Source organism: Amblyomma americanum, chromosome 6 (genome assembly GCF_052857255.1).
Source record: "Amblyomma americanum isolate KBUSLIRL-KWMA chromosome 6, ASM5285725v1, whole genome shotgun sequence".
NCBI classification, from domain to species: domain Eukaryota; kingdom Metazoa; phylum Arthropoda; class Arachnida; order Ixodida; family Ixodidae; genus Amblyomma; species Amblyomma americanum.
The window spans coordinates 191,429,342-191,452,411 of NC_135502.1; the positions used below are offsets into that span (position 1 = coordinate 191,429,342).

A 23,070-nucleotide genomic window follows, 5' to 3' on the forward strand; every position below is an offset into this window, starting at 1 on the left:
CCCATGCGCTCACTCACATCAGATGTCCCCTCAGCAGAGACAAAGCTCTCGGTGTCAGCAGTTGAGGCTGGCCTAGGTGGCACATCCGCTGACAGCTGTGGCAGCAACACAGCATCGATGGTGCCCTCCGCGAGCAGACGCCCCTGGCTGCGCAACCACCGCCCATCCGCCAACAGAGACTGCAGGCTGGCAGCCAGGGCACCCTGCACAGCAATGTGAAAACCAAACAGAGGACAGAAGAAATTATCATGATGCCCAGTTTGGCTGGACAGAATTCTGCTACAGACTGAAGGCTGCTTTGGCCCATGAGAAACATTATGAGGGAAGCTGCCGTGGAGGGCTAATGTCATGTTCCGAGGGCATTTTTGCATTTCACTTCTATCGATATGGGGCCACTGTGGCCAGGATTTGGCTTGAGGTCAGCAGCCACTATGCAACAGCTTATGAGTCGGGCGAAAGTCAACAAAACTACAAATCTAACCATATGCAAACCTCATTTAAATTAATGCAAAGTTCTTGTTTTAGTAAAATAAAAGGCATTACAAAACCAGTGCCTATACGCACTACAAAGAAAGTGTCTGCTTTTGCTGAGCGATTTTTTATGGTTTTCACACAGTGGGCCAGCCCAGATTGCGACTACCAATTTGTATTCTATAGTTTTCCAGCTATTTTGAATTCTTACCAGGGCACGTGCTCTTTGATTAGATTGCAAGTCAGATGCTGAGATCGCTTTGTATTCCTCCCTCTCGAAGTAAAGTTGCTAGGCTGCGCCTCTTAGCTGTCCGTGTCTCCCTCACGCAGGTCTTCCTTCTACTGAAATAATTCCCTCGCCGTCCACTTCCATTAACTGTACAATAACTATTTCAGGCATTTGCTTTCCTGCAAGGACTGACTTCAGCAACCATAAATTTTTGCAGCCATCACTGGCATCATTTGCCCCACTTCTCTGGCAATGTATTTTGATTTGGACTATCTTTTTTCGTTAAGTGTTTTGCCACCACCTGCTACTATTGTATTGCGTTTTTCAAATTTTTTCCCACCCTAGTAAAATCCTAAAATTTAGGATCTGCACGAATTGCAAACCTATTACTGCAACTAATCGGACCCAACAGAGGCAGTGGGTTTCCCCCTCTCCTCTTGCAGGGGAGACTAACCACTATTACAAACCACCTAGAGAGGAGCAGCATTCCAGAGCGTGGCATACTCTGTTTCATGCATAGCAGGAACAGTGCGTCCTCCTCGGCTTGGGCAAACAATGCAACACAGCCCAAGCTATGAGGCGCTCAGTATTCGAGCCTTTGGCTATAATTTCCACCTAGTGCCAACCAGTTTCAGGTGTGGACAGAGTAAGGGCAATTCACTGTACCAGCCACACAAGTTATTCTTCTGGGAGTCTCAGTGAGTCGGAGCATGAAAAGGTGGCAAGAGGTAAAACCAAGTCCAGGGCACTGCCATCCTGCCGCTGCCCCTGTATTCACTTTGCTTGTAGAGGAAACTAGTTTTTGGCCTGCATGATCAGCATTGTTCACTGCTGCGTATGAAACTGAGCATAGGAAGTTCAGAGAAGCCACCCCACAGGAGGCATGCTGCACACGAAGGGAATGCTCATCATTTGCTGGAGACAAACAGTTTGAGACACCCAGACTGAATGAAATATCCAATTCGACTAAACATTTGCACAAGCCTAGTACTTGCACATGCATGATATAACGCAAGGGCACCTCATGAAAATAACAAAAAAATATACATATTACGATCATCGCAGCCTACTCAAGACAAGCAGCAGAACTACCTGTTCATTTTCGTGGATCCCAATAGCGTTTTTCACAAGTTTTCACCATCCAAAACATAACTGATCTCATGAGACGACTCACAGCTGCTGGGTCCTCTGGCCTCAGCTGCTGCAGGGCCTGCTCCCAGCAGTGCAGGGCCTGGTCCAGGGAGTCCAGTCCTGTAGTGCACACAGGAAAAGGGTGGGACAGCCAGACAAAGAGAGCAGAGATAATGCATAAAAATAAAGCTTTCTCTTTGGAAAACGGTGAGGTGCCACTCGCAGCCCAGCTGCTCTAGGATAAAAGAGCTGGAAGCCTTCACAACACTTGAACAGCCAATCAATTTATGTGAGCCATATTCACGCCTCAGCTCTAAGTGGGCATTAAAAATTCTGGCACTTACTTTTAGACGAAATTCCACTTTTTAGCAAACTTTTTTGCCTTGTGGACGCCATTGCGGCCAGCCCCACTCTATTCATATGTGGGCAGTACAATGATGCGAGCATCTCAAATGCAGCCCAAGCTGCTCTGTGTTGTGTCTTGGTTCTGTTTTATCGCTCGTAAAAGTTTAATGCATTTCTTCAAGGTGTATAACCAACTAGTCTTGCCTTCCACAGTGATCTGTCAGCGTGGTTAAGCGTCCCGTTATTTGCATGTGCCAGAAGAAAAAGAAAAAAGAAATAATGACACTCCCCAATGCAAAATTTGAGGTTTAGCTTAACCCCAGGAGGCTTGGTGCATGCATGCGCCAAACATTGCTTGTGTGCCTGTCTGCCTGGTGTTGGAAACCGTGCAGTCGTGCCCTCTTTCCTTCTCAACACGGGGACAGGCCTTCTCGTTTCGACGGCTTCTAGCTCTCGATTTGGAAAATGAGCTATCGGATGGCACAAAAACTTTGAGTGTTCAACCACCTCATTGAGTTGTCTCCTTCCGAATAGCCGCATCGGTTCTAAATATACTGTGGAGAGCCGCATGAGCATGTTCTTATTTTTTCAATCAATTTATTGCCTGATGCCCTTTGTGGACCGCATAATTTCTTGTCAAACTGTACAGATTAATAGCCGAGCGTTGCCCTATAGCCTGCTTCCTAGGGCTCAATGTTTTTGCCAGAAAAATGAATTTTTACCAACATTTTTATTAAGAACCTTTCAATCGCTTGTTTAGCGCTCTCTGCTCCAGACCAGCAGCATGTACACGGGCACACTGACGGCAGGATTTAGAAGATCGGCAGCTGTGAAAGATGCAGGTGGCAAGAGCACAAATTCCGCACAGTTTACCCGGCTCACTCGTGCTGGCGGTCGCTTTCCCAGTTGTGCGCCCGCCCGAAACTGAAACTACCCAACCGGTTGCTGTTCAGTTTGCCGCAAGCCAGAAGGGAGGCAAACGAGGGTATTGTCTTGTCACCCATTATCTCGTCTGCCCCTCAGTGCTGGCTATGTGATTCTAATGCAGGGTGGGGCGGGAGGCCCTGTGCGTCTTACATTTCGAGAAAACTTTTCTTTTTGGCCAGCGAGGGGTGCGAGATGGGGGAATCTGCATATGGGCGGCAATATCCAGTATATATTGTGCATTATGACCTTTGTAGCATTTCTTTTAGGGCCTGCTCAGAAAATTTTTGCCCAAATTGCACAACCCCTTTTTGAAGCCTTAATTTAAAGAAAAAGTGAAATTTACGCGAGTAAATACGGTGAGTGCACATGTTCAGGGCTGGTAAGAATGTTCACCACTTGGCGCTGTGCACAAAATTTACCACCGAATGTGCACACTTGTGATCGCCAGATGTTGCTTCATCCTTTGTGAGCGTTCCACTTCGAAAGGAAGACGGTGTTCAAAGCCCAACCTCAGCGTGACGGTGCTCTCGTCCGAAGACTGAAAACCACTCTGCAGTTCAGGAGCCACAGATGTAGCCAGCCAGAATAAGCTGAAATATAAAAATTCTTGTAATGATAAACTTCAACATTGTCCCGTGCATCAGCGCAATTCTGTACACGCCTCCTCCGAGGACTGCCACCAAACAGTTCCACCGTACTAGTGCAACCAGCACAATGATTATTCGATGTATTGGATCAGTGCCTGTTGAAAGTGACCAAGCTTATCTGCAGGCACACATCACACGTGCAAATTTTTTCTTCCTTTTGGCCAGCGTTCGTTTCCAGTCACACTGACCTCTCTTCTTAGCATGATGAATTATAAACGTCATCGCACTAGCAGCTACAACAAGATGCTATTTAACACGCTGCAAATATTACACGGCGACATTAAAACAGCCTAACATATTTACTACTGTGGAGGTATCCCCAGCTCGTTCTGGCATTCTGACAGCTACTCATCATCATCAGCTTCACTTCACCCACTGCAGGGCGAAGGCCTCTCCCATGTCTCTCCAATTAGCCCTGTCCTCTGCCAACTGTGGCCACTGTATCCTCGCAAAACTCCTTGATCTCATCTGCTCACCTAACTTCTTGCCACCTCCTGCTACGCTCGCCTTCTCTTGGAATCCTCTCCTTAAGGACCTGCGGCTATCTTGCCTTTGCACCACATGCCCAGCCCAAGCCCATTTCTACCTCTTGATTTTGACTAGGATGTCATTAACCCGCGTTTGTTCCCTCACCCACTCTGCCCGCTTCCGGTCTCTTAACGTTACATCTATCATTTTTCTTTCCATGGCCCGCTGTGTTGTTCCTAACTTCAGCTGAACTCTTTTCGTGAGCCTCCACGTTTCTGGCCCGTAGGTTAGTACCGGTAAGATACAGCTGTTGTACACTTTTCTCTTGAGGGAAATTGGTAAACTGCCATTCATAATCTGAGAGAACCTTCCATATGTTGCAGCAAGACTTTCATTTGAGCTAGTTGGTTGTAGCTTGACATGGTTTACGTCTTGAGTGTGTCCTGTCTTGAGTGTGCGGTCTTGACAGCGCGGTCCTGTCTTGAGTGTGCTTGTCTTCGTCTTTTAGCGCCTGTACGCTTTTTTGCGTAAACCATATCTGCCATATGTGCTTCACCCCATTCTTATCCTTCAACTTATCTCCCTCTCATGATCCACTACCTGCCCTAAGTAGTATTCCTTTACAACTTCCAGGCTCTCGCTGCCAATTGTGAACTGCTGTTCCCTTGCTAGGCTGTTGAACATTACCTTGGTTTTCTGCAAGTTAATTTGTAGACCCAGTGTTCTGCTCTGCCTGTCTAACTCACTGATCATGAGTTACAGTTCACATCCTGAGTGATTCAGCTCGGCAATGTCATCAGCGAATTGCAGATTATTTCGGTATTCTCCATTAACTCTTATCCCCAACTGTTCCTTCCCAATTCATTTCTCGGAATATCTCCTGTAAACAGGCGGTGAATAGCATTGGCGAGATCGTGTCTCCCTGCCTGACGCCCTTTCGTATTGGAATTTTATTGCTCACTTTATGGAGGACTATGGTAGCTGTGCAGTTGCTATAGACATCTTCCAGTATTTTCACATAAGGCTCTTCTACATTATGATTCCACAATGTCTGCTGAAGTTTTGACTGAGTCAAATACTTACTCATGATCTACAAAGACTATAGGTGTTGGTTTTATTCTGCAATTAGCAGCTTTCTCATTACATTCTGAGCCTAATTACTCCTGTTGAAGCATCAATAGTCCATGATATTTAGCTGAAAAATTCTGTTGAACGTCATACAATACTCAAGTAACACTTGTTGCGGGGCTAGTTGGTGCATAGTTCATACAATACAAACACTAGAAAAAATTGGAGGGCGCTTAAGCTTCGCCTTTAAGAATGGCACGCAATAGCATGTCGCAGCACTGCCAGGGAGACCACAGAACACCATCGCCTTGCCCTTTAGACAAACTGCTCGGAGTCTTTAGGAGGGCACTGAAAACAACACATACGCTGCTCCACACTAGCACTCGTAGAAGGCTGCAGTTTTATCACACCTGCTCAGAAACGAACGACACTACTCCGAAAAAGAAAGGTCATCTGCCGGGCCAGCGCCATGCATGGCGAAGGGGAGTTTCAGTGGGTCCCACATGATGGTGCTACGACTGCACACCAAGCACGGAGGAAATTTACTAGAAACGCATGGTACTCACTTAATTCCGACATTTGTGATTTACACATTGATAATTACTCATGTAGGCCTCAGTACAGATCTCAAAGATACGTTTCTACAGAACCCTTGCATTTACTAGATGCGCCTTTATTCAGAAGAGTGGCGGATCGGGCTAGTTGGTGCACGTTTGTAATTTTTCGAAAGCGATGAAACAACACGGACAAAGAAGGAACAGACAGGGATGAGCGCTGTTTGTTCCTTCTTTCTCCGTGTTGTTTTAGTGCTTTTGAAAAATAAGAAGCCTGTATTCATGTTCAAACGTCGTGGTGAAGTGGAAGCGTCCCCGTCTCAAACGCCCGAGGCCCTGGTTCGATTCGCGGCCTAGAACCCGGTTTTTTTATTCACTCATTGAGTGTGTCTTGCTACTTGCTACTGGCCGCTATGACCGAACACTGGAAAGAGCTCTGGAAAACAGCAGCGCGGTAAGTGTTTTTCCCTACGTGGACGATTTTTTGGTCGTCTACAAAGCATCTGCTGCAAGTTCACAGAATGATGTACAGAGTATTTACGAGATCTTCTCAGACATGCTAAAAGATTTCACTTTGACAAAGGAATTGCCGAAAGAAAGCCAGCTTCAGTTCCTAGATTTGCGACTTTTTATACGGCCAAACTCGTCTCCGTCCCTTGTCCTGTTTGCGCTATTGCCACGAAATATGAACCAACAAGCCCGAATTTCCACGTTGCTAAAGCACATCTGTTGGAGCTATTCTCCACGCTCAAAGAAAGGCCTGATGCCTTACAGTTCAGCTCACTCGAAGCTAGTTAAGAGATCAGTCGCCACAAGTGCCTTGAAGAATGCCCTTAATCGGTCATGCAATCATCGTATCGAGGAGAGCTTCAAGGGCCAACTGAAAAGACTTCGCGTTGCGGGGTTACCGGATACTGTTCTACGCAGAGTGTGCGACAAGTTGTTAAAAGATTTAAGTCGAGCATACGCAGTGACCCAGAAGCAAGAAGACCAAGCAAGCACTGTTGTGATTCCCTATGTGCATGGGGCAAGACATCCCTTGAAAAAGGTCATGGGCAGGGCCAAAGTGAACCCTGTTTTTTCTGCCCCCAACAAGCTGGAAAAGCTTTGCAAGTTAGTAAACAAGGATCGCCCATCGTCAAAACAATGTGAAAAGAAACATGAAAAGATGTTCGCTGACTGTAAGAAAGAAGCTGTGTATGAGATACCACTATCACGTGGGTCATCTTACATTGGGCAGACAGGACGTTGCCTGAACGATAGGCTACGGGAGCATAACAAAGACTTAAAAGAAGGCACAAGAAAAAACTTACCGGACCACATGGCCACATGCAAGTGCAATGAAAACATTGACAAAAGCACAGTTCTAAGAAAGTACCAGCATCAGCGTGTGTGCGAAATGTATGAAGCATATCTTATTCATTGCACAGGAAAAACCTGTGCCAGCGCGCCCTCCTTCATTCATTCATTCATTTTTTATTTGTTCTTCACAACATGACGTACACATTGTGAAAGGGGCCAACAAGAAAAGCCGTTCCTTTACGGCTTGAAAAAAAAATCTTGGTCCCCCCTGGCATTGACGGCAACGAAGCAACACAATCCAGAAACAAATGTACAGAAAAAAATATACAGAAATATACAGAGACAAACAAAATTATAACTTGGCATTTTTATGAAAGGTATGGCGACGCTGAAAAGCAAAGAGATTAGATTCCTCGATGGCGCAGAGCCTTGCTACTGTTTTTATCTTTTTATGTTTTATGCAGTGTTTATGTTTTTATGCCCATGGGTATATATTGCTCTTGCCACAATAAAATCCTTTCAGTTGTTAGTAGCGCTGGCGTGTGTGTCTCCTTTCACTTTGTCCCGTCCTTAACGCTTTGAATTTTTCTTGTTCTAGCAACATAAGAATATGGTGGAGCGCATATGGCAGGTTCTCTCAGACCATGAATATATGGCAGGTTCTCTCAAGGGTAACTTTACCCCTGTCATGTGGAAGGGTGTACACGGGCCAAACTGGCAGCTGTGTTAATGACCACGCACGCGAACATAGCAATTCCCTGAGAAATTTGTCTAATCAAAATAACCTCCCACGTCACTGCAGGAGTTGTAAAGATTGTGTCCTGGCTTTTAACAACATGTAAGTCATCGGAAAAGGAAAAAACGGAGGAGAGGGAAATCCTGGAGGCCTACCATATTAGGTTGCAAGTCAATGCACCGTCTTTATAACTCACTAACAAGAAATTTAATTTCCTAAGCAAAAGTGTGCGTGTAGCAAGTTTGACAGGCAAAGTATGTGCCTTTTGTTGTTTGCCAGATATGGAGCGTGTATCCACTCCCTCGTGAATCGCCACTTATGTGTTTTTTTTTTTTTAGTGTCTGATACGCATGCGTCTTCTGGTCTCCTAGGTTGGCCGTTTCTCGATTAAACTTCAGTTCTTAGTCCAGCGTTGTCCTGTGTTCTTCTTCTCCTGGTGTCTCGTGCTTTCGCTGGTGAAGTTATGTCTGAAATACACCAACTAGCCCACATGGTTACCTTGTTACAATTTCCTTGTACTTTGAGGTAAAATAAATCAACTTCAACTTCCACCCATGCCTACTGTTTGTGAGAAAAAAGATCGCCTTGTGGTAATGCAAATTCCAGCGGATGGCAGAGTAGCCCTGGGCAATAGTGCTGCGGCTGCATGCAATGCACAAGATTGCACCAAACCAGGATGCCACTGACCAGGAGAAGAAGGTAAACCACACACACCCATGGTGGACAGTTGCTGGGGCCCCAGCTGTGTCGCTGACGCTCGATCCATGGCAGAGCCCAATGGGAGGGCCCGCAGCGGCCCTCGGCCTCCTCCACATCGGCTGCACCACACCACATGGGTCACCTCTGCAAGCATGCATCATCTATCAACTAACGCTCTGCACTGGCATGCTCAAATCTTGATTTTCTATCCACACTTTTATATTCTTGATCGTAACAACCCAACACCTGCAACTGGCTAATGCACAGTAGACTCTTCCTAAAGAACAGCACGAACTTGGACATGGACTGAAGGAAGACACACAGACGGGCACTGACTTGCAACTCAAATTTTGTTGCTTGGATTGTGGAAATAAATAGGTGGCCACCAAACAACAAAAAGAAGAACAACACACACATTCATTCATGACACCGAAGGAGCCATCGCTAAGTCACTTGCATGTGGCTAGAAAGCCCAATTCTTTAGATGAAATTGCCAAAGAGGGGCTGCTAACGAATGTGTCTGCTGACCTGGCAATTTGTTCGGCTTCGATGATTGCATGTGTTAGCTGATTTTTGTGCTTACTTATCACCTTGGTCTTCTTACAGTCCGGCTGGCAATTTTTTCTGTCACAATCTTTGCAATGAATGCCCAGACGCCCTTTCGCGGTGTTATACACGTTATGTTCTTTGAGGCGTTCGTTAGGGCACCTGCGTGTCGGGCCAACATATTGTTTGCCGCATGATAGTGGGATGACATAGACAACACCTTCTTTGCATGCCATGAAACAGTACACGTGATTAGTGGTACATTCTTGCGCGACATATGGCGAGTTTACTTTTTTATAAATCTTACCTACCTTTTCGGGAGCCGAGAAGACAACTCTAACTTCAGCACGCTTACCAATCTTTTTCAGCCTGTGTGCGAAACGGTGAATGTAGGACCACGGTGATCTATTCTTTTAAAGGGAAAGCTTTACTACGCCAGCCAGCGAGCCATTTCGGCTCGTCGCGCGCTTAAGTTCGTATGCCGTGGCCGACAAACAACCTTGAGCCGCCGTTGCCTAGCAACGCCACAGCCGCGCTCCAACAAATGGCGCTGCTGTCGCCGCTCACTCCATCAGATGTGCTCCGCTGGGGTAGAGGGAGAGGAGGTGTCGCCAGGGGGGGGGGGGTTATATATATATATATGCGCTTTTCCTCAGTGTATTGTAGTCGTTATGGAGAACGTGAAAGAGACGCAGCAACGGCAGAACGAAGCGAGGAAGAGACAACGCGCTCAAGAGACGCCAGAAGAATGTGCCGCACGACTCGAGAAGTGTCGTAACGAAGATGCGGCTAGAAGAAGTGCCAAGTCCCGGAGTAACTCTTCAACTGCGGAAGAGACCGGTTTGAGAGTTGTCGAGAGCGTCAGAATGAGAAGCTGCGTATACGACGTGCCGAGGAAACGAAGCTTTCGCAATTCAACTAGGGTTAACCAGAGCTAAACTACAGCCAATTTTTTTTCTGGTTAACACAATTAGCCAGTTTTTCTTTTTCAATCAAACTTCGAAGGATGGATTCCGATGTAGAGACAGGCAGTTGTTTCGGATAACCAGCCCTCAAGAGCAAGGAGTGTGGTTCCAAGTTTACTGCACCATTTGATGCTACACAGGGAACAAAATATCGAAAGACATGAGAGAAGGCTAAGGTTTGCGAGATGAATTTTGAGAGCAGTTGTGTCAAGCACATGTTCAGTATCACCGTAAACGGCATTACCAGTGAGCTTCGTCTGAAACCCAATGCCATGTCTACGATATTCACCCATTATCCAAAGCACACTATGCCTCCGAGTTGTGCTCAGCCACTGAGAGTGCCGAATTGGTGAGCCTGGAAGGATCTGGTGCCGACAATGGAGCTCCAGTAGTTTAAAAGTGCGGTGGTTCTGCAGAAGCAAGCGCAAAATGATGGCGAGAGACCACCAACCACCGGGGAGAGTCTCCGCCCGTTCCGGTGACACAAATGTCATCTGTGCCTCTGCATTGTAAAGATGTCTCTGCAATCAGCAGTAACCACCCGAGGACAAGTCACATCGTTGCAAAGAAGCCCTGATCAAGGAGGTTTCCTTGACAAGTCTTCATGGTGGATGCAGCATAAATCTTGCCTCGGTAAAGCGCACTTCCAACAAGGGCATTATTTTTGCTCACAAGTGTTTACTGTCTACGAGGTCTGATGGAGAGTCCCGTGCTTTCTACAAGTACCCAAGAATTCTGGCTCAACACCAAGCACGCAGAAAAAAAGAAAAAAGATTTAAAATTGTCAGGAGATCTCATGAAAAGAAATGGTGCAAGGACATTTCTTGAAATCTGTCAAGAACAAAGAAAGGTGGCTCACAGGAAAGAAAAATTGAAGAAAAAAGGAAAATTGAAGCGCAACCGTTCACAGGATGACAAAAAGAAGACTGTCACAATGCATTTCGTATCATATCAGCTAAAGTAGGCTGGAAACCACGCTGGCATCCGAGTTGTGTTTTCAGGACCAAACAAGCGGGGCGGCCTTTGCAGAAAAGTGAATTAGAAAGAAAGGAAAAAGATGTCATGCATAAAAAAATATGAAACCCGCATTGTTGACTGCAAGAATGGAGTCGTTTATTAAATTCCGCTAACCTGTGGCTACACGTACGTTGGTCAGACAGGCCGTTGCTTCAATGACCGGCTGCATGAACACGCAAATTCAATGAGGACTGGAACAGGTAGCAAGTTGCCATTACACTGCAAGAATTACAAGAGCTGTAGACCAAAGCTGCATGAAACGCACCTTTTTCGAAGGTATTAAAAAAAGGAGCGAGAGAAATCTTCGAGGCATTCATTATCGACAAATGGGGAGACACTTGCATCAGCACACCATTGTTCACACTCCTCAAGAAGGAACTGTCATAACTAAAATTTTGAGTTCGCTTCCCCAGATTAGCGTCTGGCCTTTTTTGGTTTCCGTTTTGTTTTACATCCTGCTCGATCACTTGGTGTTTCATCTTTCCTTCTTTCGACGATATTTACAGCTCGTGCAAATAAAACCGTTTTCGGTTGGTACTGTCAGTGCTTGTGTTTGTCTTTCTTCTGTCGTCTGTGCATTTTTTTTGTGCTGCATATTTCCTCTTCAACACCAATTATCGGCGACCCCTCACATCCGCGGCTGAAGTCACGGTCATGCTCCGCAAGGAAAATATCGCCCAGTACAGGCGCGATGCAGTAACCGATGCAGATTCCATTCTTCCGGCAAACAATAGTACCTCCCCAAGTCGTGAAGGTGGACTTGAGGTATGTTCAGAGCAGCTCTAAAAAGCTTTCTGAAGTCAAGCCACACTCATTTTGGAATGATATCACACCATGCCTACCTGTGCACTCCTCATCAGGTCGTCATGGGGGATGGAGTAATATAAATCTTTCATGTCAACTGAAAAAGCTGATCATTGGGTGCCAGGTCTGTCTTTGAAAAACGTGATCACTTTGTTGAAATTTTTTGCCTTAAAAGGGTCGTCAATAGTAAGATAGTTCAGCTTATGCTATAGAAACTTTGCTAAACACTTCTGCCGTATATCATTTTCAGAGAGTACGGTGCGCAGCGGGCAATCTATTTTGTAAGTTTTTGCTGAGAAGAAAAGGTCCAAGCTGAGCTTGCTGCCCTTGTCAAAAGCCTTTACAAGGTTATCCAGGTTCAACCTGCCGCAAAAATCTTTTTGCTGAGCTTTTCACTGGTGCCAAAGACACAACAGTCTGCATAATGACGCAGTAACGATGCTCTGAGGCTGCCCATTCATGTGTATACTAGTTTGGTTGTGCAGTAATGTGTTTAGTTTATGAAGTTTATTTATTTATTTTATTTATTCAAGGTACCTACAGCACCCTGAGGGACATAATGGCGGGGGGTGAAGTACATTAACGGTAAGCATAGAAAGAATTCAATACAGCAAAGTATAACAAAAAAAAATTCACAGGAAAATGTTAAGACCTTCTAATAGAGACAATAGCATTCTAAATACACCTGAGACACAGAACCAACACTGAGAACAGCAAATATCAGATTTTTACATTTTCAAAGGGGGCCTGGAATTCCCACTCTCAAATATTTCATTACGCATTAGGTTCCAGTCATTTATTTTGCTGGGAAAAAAGGAATATTTAAGCGTATTAATCCAGCAGTTATACCCTCTAATTTTCCCTGTATTGTCCCTCCTACACAAAATGTAGTGAGGCTTCCTTAAATAGACGCTTTTATAATTCCTGCTTGATTATTGTAGATTTCATGCAAAAACTTTATTCTCAACACTTTCCTTCGGTGGGATAATAACATTGACCCAAGAGCTTCCTGAAGTTCAGAGCTTAAAATTGTAATTCCCAGTTGCGAAACTTGCTTCTCAAGTCGCTCTAGCTTGTCTTCTCAAATATTTGTGATCGGGTCCCACTCTGCGCATTCATATTCGAGAACTGGCCTCACAACCGTAATGTGCAATGCTTCTTTTAGGCGTGGAGTTGGATGTTTACAGTTTCAGTGAAAAAGGTTGACAACGCGGGAAGCTTTGGCAGTTATCATGCCGACGTGTGCGGTCTTGGCAGCAGCGCGGGCGTCATAGACGCATCGTGTGACGCTTTTCTCTGCATTGTTGCAGCGCTCACTTCCAAGGCTTGTGCGGAAGAGAACGGCCAGGATACCTGCGCAAGTGCAACACGCCCACCAGGAGAAGCTGCTATAAAGGCGGCTGGAAGACGGCGCCCCGACCACTTGGCAGCAGCGCGGGCGGCATAGACGCATCGTGTGACACTTTTCTCTGCATTGTTGCAGGTTGGAAATCACTTTTTATATTACTGAATCTCTCTGTGTATTGCCGCCCTGTCTGCTGCCAGAATCCTGTGTTGTGTGTTGTGCATTGAGCCATTAAGGTAGCAGCTTGAGATGGCTGAGCTGCCCCAATTTCGTGACGAGTTAAGAAAGGAGATGCGAGAATTCAAAGCTAAGAAGGAACGAGATTTAAGGACTGAAATACGGGAACTGAAGACAAGCCTCTCATTTCTAAGTGATCAAAACGACACTTTGCTGTCAGAGAACAAGGCACTCAAAGAGCAAAATGTAAAACTGGAAATTGAATGCCAAGAACTGAAAAAAGTTACAAACTTGCATGAGCAGAGGATCACGGCGTCCGAGCAGTATTCTAGGGTCTGTAACCTTGAACTAAAAGGCATACCTCAACAACAGGACGAGCATCTTCCTAAGATTCTTCACGACATTGGGGAACTTCTGCACGTGCCCATTGCTGATGATGACATTGAAATTTGTCACCGGGTGCCAACAAAGAACTCAGATGCTGTGCCGAATATTGTTGTCAAATTCCGGCACCGCTCAAAGCGTGATGCAGTTCTACAGAAGGCGAAAAAAATGCGCATTTCGACAGACGATCTTGGCCACTCGCCCCGCACCCCTGTTTTTATCAATGAACATTTATGCCCCGCAGTTAAGCAGTTACTTGGAATGGCCATATCAAAAAAGAAGGAGCATAAGTGGAGCTTTGTTTGGATCAAAAACGGAAAGGTGCTTGCAAAGAAAGATGAGTCATCTGATGTCGTTCATATCCCACAAACACAGGACCTTGATAAGATTGTTTAAAAGATATCAGGCTGACATGCTTTCACCTTAATATCTGTTCTGCAAGATATAAAGAAGAAGAATTGGCTACCTTTTAAATGAATTTTCCTTTGACTTCGACGTGATCATGTTAACAGAAACATGGTATACATCAAAGGAAGAAGTATACAAACCCCCATGTTATCAAAGCTTTTTCCTGAACCGCTCACACAAAATTGGTGGTGGTGTGGCAATTCTGGCGAAATATGGACTGGGCTTCGAACTGATCTCAGAGCTCAGCATTATCAATGCAGATGTTGAGTGTCTAACTTTGAAATTTCGTAATTACATGTGCTGTGTAATTTACCGGCCTCCTGATTCTAATTTAAATAATTTCTTCATTTTCCTTGACAATATCCTGGAATCCGTGAACAAAAACAGGTTCAAAGTTATTCTTGCAGGAGATTTTAACATCGATATTCTTAAACTCTCGCCTGCTCAAACAGTTATTTTCGATCCTAGAATCAAATGCACTCACCGTTTTTACAGAAACTCCGACCCGTGTCAACGTCTGCACAGAAACTTTAGTCGATTTATTTATCTCGAATATTGACGCAAGCCATGTGCATTCGGGTGTCCTTTGTAGTGATATTAGTGACCATTTTCCTATTTACATGCGCATAGAAGACACTCATAAAGTAGCACACGACGAACCTTCCTTTACCATACAGAATATTACACCCCTTACACTTGACACATATCTAACGAGCATCGCAAACATCAGCTGGGATGATGTGTACCACTCTGAGGACGTGGATGCAGCCTACGAGTCGTTCGTTTCTATATTTAAATTGATTTATAAACAACATTTCGAAGAAAAGACTGTCAGGACAAAGGGAAAAAATCGCAAGCCCTGGATTACTAAAACGCATCTAAAGATGATAAAGAAGAAAACAAAGCTTTTTAAAAAATTTCTGAGTACTAAATCTTTGAGTGACTTGGCGAACTATAAATAATATCGAAATAAGGTGACTGCTCTTTTAAAACGCGAGAAAAGAGCATTCTTGCATGATAAATTTGAAGCCTGTAAGGGAAGCAGCGACGTTTGGAACAAACTTAATCATTTATTCTGTCGTGCATCAACTGTACCTCCTGTCAGTGGATTAATTCTTGAAGGGCACCACATACAAGGATCAGAATTGGCAGAAGCATTCAATAACTTTTCGTAGACATTGTCGGTAATGTGCTATCATATGATACTGTGGGGCTGGATATAAGACGTAATACTGACAGTATTTTTCTTGGACCAACTGATGAGAATGAAATTTGCAGCATTTTTACCTCTTTCAAGAACAGTAAAGCCTGCGATATTGATGGCATTCAAATAGGACCGGTGAAGCATGTTATCAATCTGGTGGCTCCTGCACTTACCTACATATATAACCTTGCTTTGTATTCTGGGCAGTTTCCCAAATTAATGTAGATTTCTAAAGTTATTATGCTTTTTAAAAGTGGAGACAAAAATAATATGTCAAATTATAGGCCTATATCCATCCTACCAGTTTTTTCTAAAGGTTTAGAAAAGGTTATCCACAGTAGACTAACAAAGTTTTGCACAAAATTCTCCTTACTTTCTTCATACCAGTACGGGTTTTTGGAGGGCAAGTCTACTGAAACCGCCTTGTTGATGCAAAAAGAGATTGTTTTGAGTACTTTAGAAAATAAACAGATATGTCTAGGTGTATTTGTAGATTTTTCTAAGGCATTCGACCGCCTTAATCACCAGCGTTTATTAAGAAAATTGGAAATTTTAGGCATTCGTGGCACTCCTCTGTCCCTTATAAAGTCATATTTGCAGCATCGTCTTCAATGTGTAGAAATAACAAAGCAGGCCTCATCTTTTTTTACTATTAAAACCGGTGTGCCACAGGGTAGCATTTTAGGTCCGCTATTGTTTCTTTTGTACATAAATGACATCACGAACATCGACAACACACCAGAGTACATAATATACGCAGACCACACAACTATGCTTTTTAAAGGCGACACTCGTGATTCAATAATTCCAGTTGTAAACAGTACACTAGAAAAACTGAGGGCTTGGAGTGAACATATTTCTCTAACCATAAATACACAAAAAACAAAAGCAGCCATATTCCACCCCAGGCAATGTATAATTTTTAAAAACTTTGATTTATGCATGGGGGACTCTATTATAAACGTTTCAACATTCTGTTAAAGCACTAGGAGTTATTTTTCACGAAAATTTGAGTTCGAACGCTCAGATTGACAATGTTGCATCTAAACTTTCAAAATGCACAAGTGTTCTTGCAAAATATCGCTCCTGTTTACCAGTGTCAATCAAACTCATAGTGTACAATGCACTGTCTTTGCCCTATCTCAGTTATTGTTTTTTGGTCTGGGGCAGTACCACGGAGACAAATATCCAAAAACTTTTTCGACTGCAAAAGAAAGCAATTCGTTTTATTGCAAATGCTGAATACCGAGCTCACACGGACGAGTTGTTTACCCGCCTCAATATCATCAAAATTCCAAAGCTCTACGAATATTACTTAGCCACAAAGTATAAAAAATCCCTTCACCATGTCCATGATAGCTTTCTAGACATGTGTGCACTAAAACCAAATGATCTAACATATACTCTTTGAAATCCTGAATTTTGGTGGATCCCTTTTTCACGCACTACATATGGTGATCAAATGCTGCGCCATAACGTTCCAGTACTGCTAAATAAGCTTATCTTGAACAATGTCTATATTGACACCTGCAATCAGAAAGACATCCGGGATATATGTTTATGATTGTAGTGTTATTTATGTTGTTTGTGCCTGAGACAGCAGATTAATCGCTTGACGCACTTCTGTTTGTGGTATATTTTGAGATCTAGTGACCGCCTTGCTTGACATGTTTCTCGAGTTACTAGAATGTATATCTTAAGTGCCAAATGTTTTGCACTTTATTTCGCACGCAAATATTACTCGTGTTCTGTTTTTTTGTCTTGTTTTGTACACGAGTCCCCCACGCTGCAAGCCATGTATACGGGGGGTTCAGGCTGTTTCAAGTGGAAGTTGTTTCTATTTTTTGCCTGAACCAACCCTCATCATTTTGTGATGAAAATAAAAAGATTGATTGATTGATTGATTGATTGAATCCAAATTCGCTGTAAACATGATACCGAGATACTTTACGCTGTCTTTTGTCTGTACAATGGATCAATTTAGATTATAGTTGCCCCATATTTTCTTTTTTTGTTTGCGAACTGCATGAGGTAGCATTTGGTTGCGTTGAGAGTCATTTTACATTTGTCACACCACGCACATACCTCAAGGTAAGGTCAGACTGCAACAGAATGGTGTCATCTGTGCTCATGACAGGACGGTAAACAACAAAGTCATTGGCGTACAGCCTAACATGGAAACACAGTCCACTCGGCAAATCATTTACAAAAACAAGAAATAACAAAGGCCCAAGAACCGAGCCTTGCAGCACGCCCGATAAAACCTCAACAGACTGCAAAGTGACACCGTTTAAAACCACTCGTTGCCGTGCATGTAAATAATCTTTAATCCATCCAAGAAGTCTAGAAGGTATACCTAAATATGAAAACTTAGGTAAGAGGAGAGAATGCGAAACCATGCCAAAAGCCTTGCAAACGTCAAGAACAACCGTGTCCATTTGAACACCTTTATCTATACCTTCTGCAACATCATGGATGAAGTTGCCTCATGTTGCACGTAGTTCATCGTCACTATCAAGGAGGATTCCAACGTATCACTTATATGTTTGTAGTTTTTCTGCGTGCACTTTTGCAGTACAGTCTATAAATGCAGCCCTTCACATGAAAGTAAACTAGTTGAAGTACGGCACTTTGCGATGTGCTCTCTGTTTGTCTTGGCCTTTTTTGTGCACCGCGAATCATTTGGTATGTGTTACCAACTAGCCCACCAGTTCCCCTAGAGTACACCGTGATGCAAGTTGTCAGTTTTTGCAGGGGTCAATGGATAATTGGAACTTTCGGATAATTGGAACATTTTCACTGAAGTCAGCATGCTTTCACTGTATAAGCAAAATCTGGTGCTGTGCTAATCCCCATGGTGCAATATTCGGGAGCACTGCTGATGTACTATTCTGATGGGCCATACACCAGCTGGCAGGCCATGCATGCTGCTTCACTGCGACGTTATCTGTGAAGGAACGGGCAAACATCATTTCCTCTGTTCGTGGATTGCATAACATGCGCCAGCTGGAATAGGCTGTAATTTCACGCAAAAATGTTTACAGGCTGGTGAATGTCGTGGTGAAGTAACTGACAGCACGTTTTGTTTTCTTTTTGCAAGGTTCTCCAAGCCATGTTCAGAACAGCACCAAACACCCAGGAGGCAGCTCTATGTGAGACATGGATGTGTAGCAAAACGGAACCTGACACCAATTGACACAGTGGTGGACCGGGTTGCGTTAAAGTGGTGCCAAGCCTAACACACATTAGGCCACAATGCTTAGAGAAATCAAAAGTGGACATTGCTCTTCAGTGACCAGGTCATCAAAGGAGGCAACCTGCACTGCCCAGGGGGTGCAATGAAATCTGGCACCTGGTTTCAATATGAGTAATCGCATAGCAGGGCGGAGCCACTAGAGCATGGTTGGCTTGGTCATTTCCTCCTCGGCTTTCTGTTGCGTTCGTCTGAGCTTTACTGCTCCAAAGAGCAAGAGCTTTTTGAGATTAGTTTAGCGACACGACTTGATCGCCGTAGCTTCTCGCCAATGTCGATATTGCGGAAAGCGTGCCAGTGTTGATGCTGCGCTAGGGGTTGCGATGTACAACTCCTGTTTAGTATTCTTTTTTTCGCTCCGGTTTTCCTGAGAACGGCTGAAGCATTTGCACGCCGCTAAAGAAACACTCTCAAGCAAAACAAGCTTCGCGCCAGTGCTCGTGTTTAACATCCAAGTGTGGCAAAGTGGCTGTTTGGGCGTGTTGGTGAGACATTCCAAAAACTTGAAGCACACGAACAGACGAGAGCGAAGGAAGAAGACGTGACACAAACGAGCCCTAGTGTGTGTCACATCGTCTTTCTTCATTCTCGTCTCTTTATGCGCTTCAAGTTTTTGGAATCCAAATGCGCTTCCGCGTTCTACACGCCCTACACACAGTAAACCTGTTTAACATTGATGTTTTCTGCTTTCGAAAAACTGCACCAGTATCTTAACAAGGCCAAAATCTGTCCACTTTAGTTGTACTTCGCGTGTCGAAACTTTTAACATGTGTAGCATTGCGTGGGAGTGAGCCAATGTAAACATAGCTGGGCGTGAAGCAAGCGTCTATTCCTGGCTCCTTAATACATGCATACCACAATATAGCTAATGATCGCGTATGAACGCCTTTACGTGGGTGCCATGGAAGTTCCCACTCTTTATGCTTCCGAGATCAACAGCACGCGTGAGTTCAGCAGGTGCATCATATATATCATGCATCTTCAAAGCTTGTTTAGAGGGCACTGCAAACGCCGCCACTAAAACACTGGTGCCATAATTCACGACAGTGGTAAGTCACCCTAAAAAAACGCAGGCATGAGGACGACACAGTGACCACCCGTGAAAAACTAGTTGACCTGAGTATGTGCTCTCTATTTTTAGGTGTAAAAATTACTCAGCATCGCAAATTGTTTTACTCGGTATCATGCAATAAACGTAATTTACAGACAAGAAAATCAAGTTGCTCTGTATCGCTTGCAGCACTTTGCAAATTTACGGACTGATGGCATTAGCGGCGCAACGTCTGCGATTGCATCAACATGCCTCCCCTGCACCTTTAATATGCCTGCTACGGTCAGAAATCAGTGCACTGAAGAAAGCGGAATGTCATCGTGAAGCACAGCCTGCAGCAGCAGATTTAAATACAGAACAAATGTTTCTTTGCTCCATGTAAAACGAATAAAGCTATGGAAATTAGCATGTATCCTAAAACAAATACTGCATGAAAGTTTTCGTGCTGAGCACGCAAGCAAGTACTAACATTGAAACGACTGAAGAACAAAACCACTCCGAGAGCTATTGAAGCAATATGCCAATATAGACCAACTCCTGCCCGGTGAATTGTTCTTAGAGTGTATTTATACTTCTCAACCATCCATAAGGATTCATTGTACGAGCCTTGCGATTGTATACGCTGCGGGGCAAATTGTCATCAATGCAGGGTGGACATCCCTGACAAAATACTTGCTTTTTGGGCGTCAACTGCTGGCTGGCAGACGTGGTTTGCCATATGGACTGTGCAGTGAGTAAACATGTTACCATATACATGCGCCACGAGTAGCGAAGCCGCATTGTGTTAAGCAAATCAAAGCTTGTACAACAAAGCAAACAACAAATAAGGCGCAGGCGGATTTAGCGTACTCGCCCAAGCGTCTGAGGTTATCACTGCAGTGCTCTTATTCACGCAGCCACGACGGAAACAAGCAGAAAACACTCTCATCGTACCTTCCAAGGCTCTTAATTGGGCTAGTTGGTTGCTATAATTCAACATCGTGGCTAGCGCACAAGACAGACGTACACAAAAAGAATTCAGACAGGACAAACGCTAGACTTGTAACTGAATTTTACTTTGGAAAGGACATATTTATACAAGATTTTATCTTCCATTTTCCTTATCTTGCACCACTGGTGCCGCCTACAGTTGCAGTCACGTCAAAGTGTGATAATGAAACAGCTAAAAAGACGCGGCGTTAATAAAGTGACAAGGCTGGGGTGCAGAAGTGCAGATTCAAGAAAGATGTATATACGATGTAAACCCGAGGAAAAACATAAAAGGTGAGCACAAAAAAAAAAGAAAACGCAACAGTGATAGTGAACGAAGCTTGCAAAAGGCAAGATAAAGGCTAAAACTGACCTGTGTATAGGCAGGCCAGTGTAAAATAGATAATTCACATAAAATCACTAAAACAAAGAAGAAATAAAACTGAAAAAACAGCTAGGACCACACCAGCCCATGAAACGAATGTGAAAACAGCAAATGTAAAAAGGACATACAACAATATGAGACAACTACTGACGCAAGTACACAGGTGCAGGCCAAAAGGCCGACGATAATATTGCTCTTCAAGGCAGGGGCATTCAAACCCACCAAAAACCTAACTAAGGCTAAGTGGTACAAAAAATCGAACACCAGCTGGCCGGTAGGGAGCAAAAGTAGCGGAAGCTCATAACCTATGGGGGGCCACGTACTTATCTAAGAATTTTGTTTCTTTATTGGTGAGCGTGACAGAGGGCCTGCTCACACGTTCGTTTCCAGCCTGTTTAATGTAAAGCGCCTCTAGGATTTCCCTGCCCTCCCTTGTGCTCATCTTCCCTACAGCAGCGGTTTCTTTCCATTTTGGAGTACAAGCTAGCGTGAGGGCATTTTTTGCAATGTTCAGCCAAGTGGCCATCTATCGCAATGGCTGAAACCTTTAGCTGGTGCTCTTGCAGTCTTTCAATCAGGCAACGGCCTGTTTGTTCTAGGCAGCATTTGCCACAGCGCAGGAGAATATTGTACACAACGCCTGACTGACATTTCATGGGTTTTCTTGCCGTCGTTGACGACTCTGCATAGCCTGCCCAACCTCATCGGTACTTTAAATGCTACCGAGGCGCCATTTCTTTTCGCTACTTTTTTGATGGTGTACGTACGGAACGGCCACTCTTCGGTTGTTTGCCATGCTCTTTTCGGTGTCCTTAGAGCAAACCCCCTTGTATAGCTATTGAACGAGGCCCTCTGCTACGGACACTATCACTTCCATCGGAAAGCCCGATTTTCTCAGCCGTGTACCTGCTCACTGTCAGGAAACAAGTGAGGGCAAGACTTATATATAGCACCACGCATACAGTTCAGCACAGTGCTTCTTTTGACTAACATCGGATGGACCGAATTATAGGGCAAAATTTCTTTCTTAGAACAGGGTCGATACATCCAGCACAATTGTGAATCGCTCAGGAATATGCAGTTGGAAATCTGCGATTTGTCTGTCGATTTGTGTGCCTCTCGTCCCGTCCTGTTCGCGCAGTTTATACCCTTTCTGTTCATGCATATATCCAGGCAGTTACTGGCTGGAAGCTCGTGCGTGAACCTCAGCCCTTCCGCACCTTTGCGAAGCACACACATCAGTCCACTGCTTCCATTTCGGCCAGCACCTGGGTCGAGTCGTACAGTACAAGGAGATCATCAATGTTGCAATGCGCTTATCACCCTTAGCTAGAAACATTTCACCCAAAAGAGGAGCTGTGCACGAACCATCACTTTGCACGCACCTATTACCTTTAAAACATACATACGCAGACTCGAGGTAACACTTTAGCAGTGCCACGAAGTTGTCAACTGATACTCCACAAGAATTTTGAAATCCGAATGGGTCCGACTCCTATATTTTTTTTCCCGCACCGCACACAGCAGCTCTTCCCTCTTCCTGGGGAAGGGAATAAAAATTCGGGGGGCACTTTGACAATCAAAACTGCGTGAGGCGAAAGCCTTTCCGCGTGACTTTGGCTGCTACTGTTGCTGCCTCTATGAATTATCATTCATTATTAATAATTAATTACCGATTACTATCACTCATTAATTACTACTAAATCCGGCGTATTTTCCCATCCATTCTGTTTTTTTCCCACTGTGCTAAGACGACTTCCAGTGGATATGACGTCACAACGTTTTTCCGACGCAATTTTTGACATTTATGACTATAATTAACTAATTAATCTACAGTCGTCAAACTTGGTTTCAAGATTCATTTCTTCCTCCTCTATCTGATGCAAACATTCTTTTTCTGCTATCTATATTAGTTCCCAAATTATTTCACAATGCTGTGACGAATTCTGGTCCACCGTTCCCGTGGCTATATCGACGTTTGTGCT

At 44.2% G+C, this 23,070-nt stretch overlaps 1 protein-coding gene across 9 annotated transcripts in view; it reads right to left on the bottom strand.

Annotated features, from left to right (window-relative positions):
• Miga (mitoguardin) overlaps window positions 1–23,070 on the bottom strand; it is a 148,745-nt gene that overhangs the window by 65,104 nt on the left and 60,571 nt on the right. For 4 of the 9 annotated variants that reach the window (XM_077628257.1, XM_077628255.1, XM_077628258.1 and 1 more), the window contains 4 exons: window positions 8,566–8,721; window positions 3,539–3,693; window positions 1,875–1,951; window positions 18–203 (listed from right to left, as the gene is read on the bottom strand). In XM_077628257.1, coding sequence (XP_077484383.1) covers window positions 18–203; window positions 1,875–1,951; window positions 3,539–3,693; window positions 8,566–8,721 — 574 coding nt within the window. The remainder of the gene's footprint in view (window positions 1–17; window positions 204–1,874; window positions 1,952–3,538; window positions 3,694–8,565; window positions 8,722–23,070) is intronic. The other 5 variants (XM_077628261.1, XM_077628260.1, XM_077628264.1 and 2 more) reach the window with 2 other exon arrangements.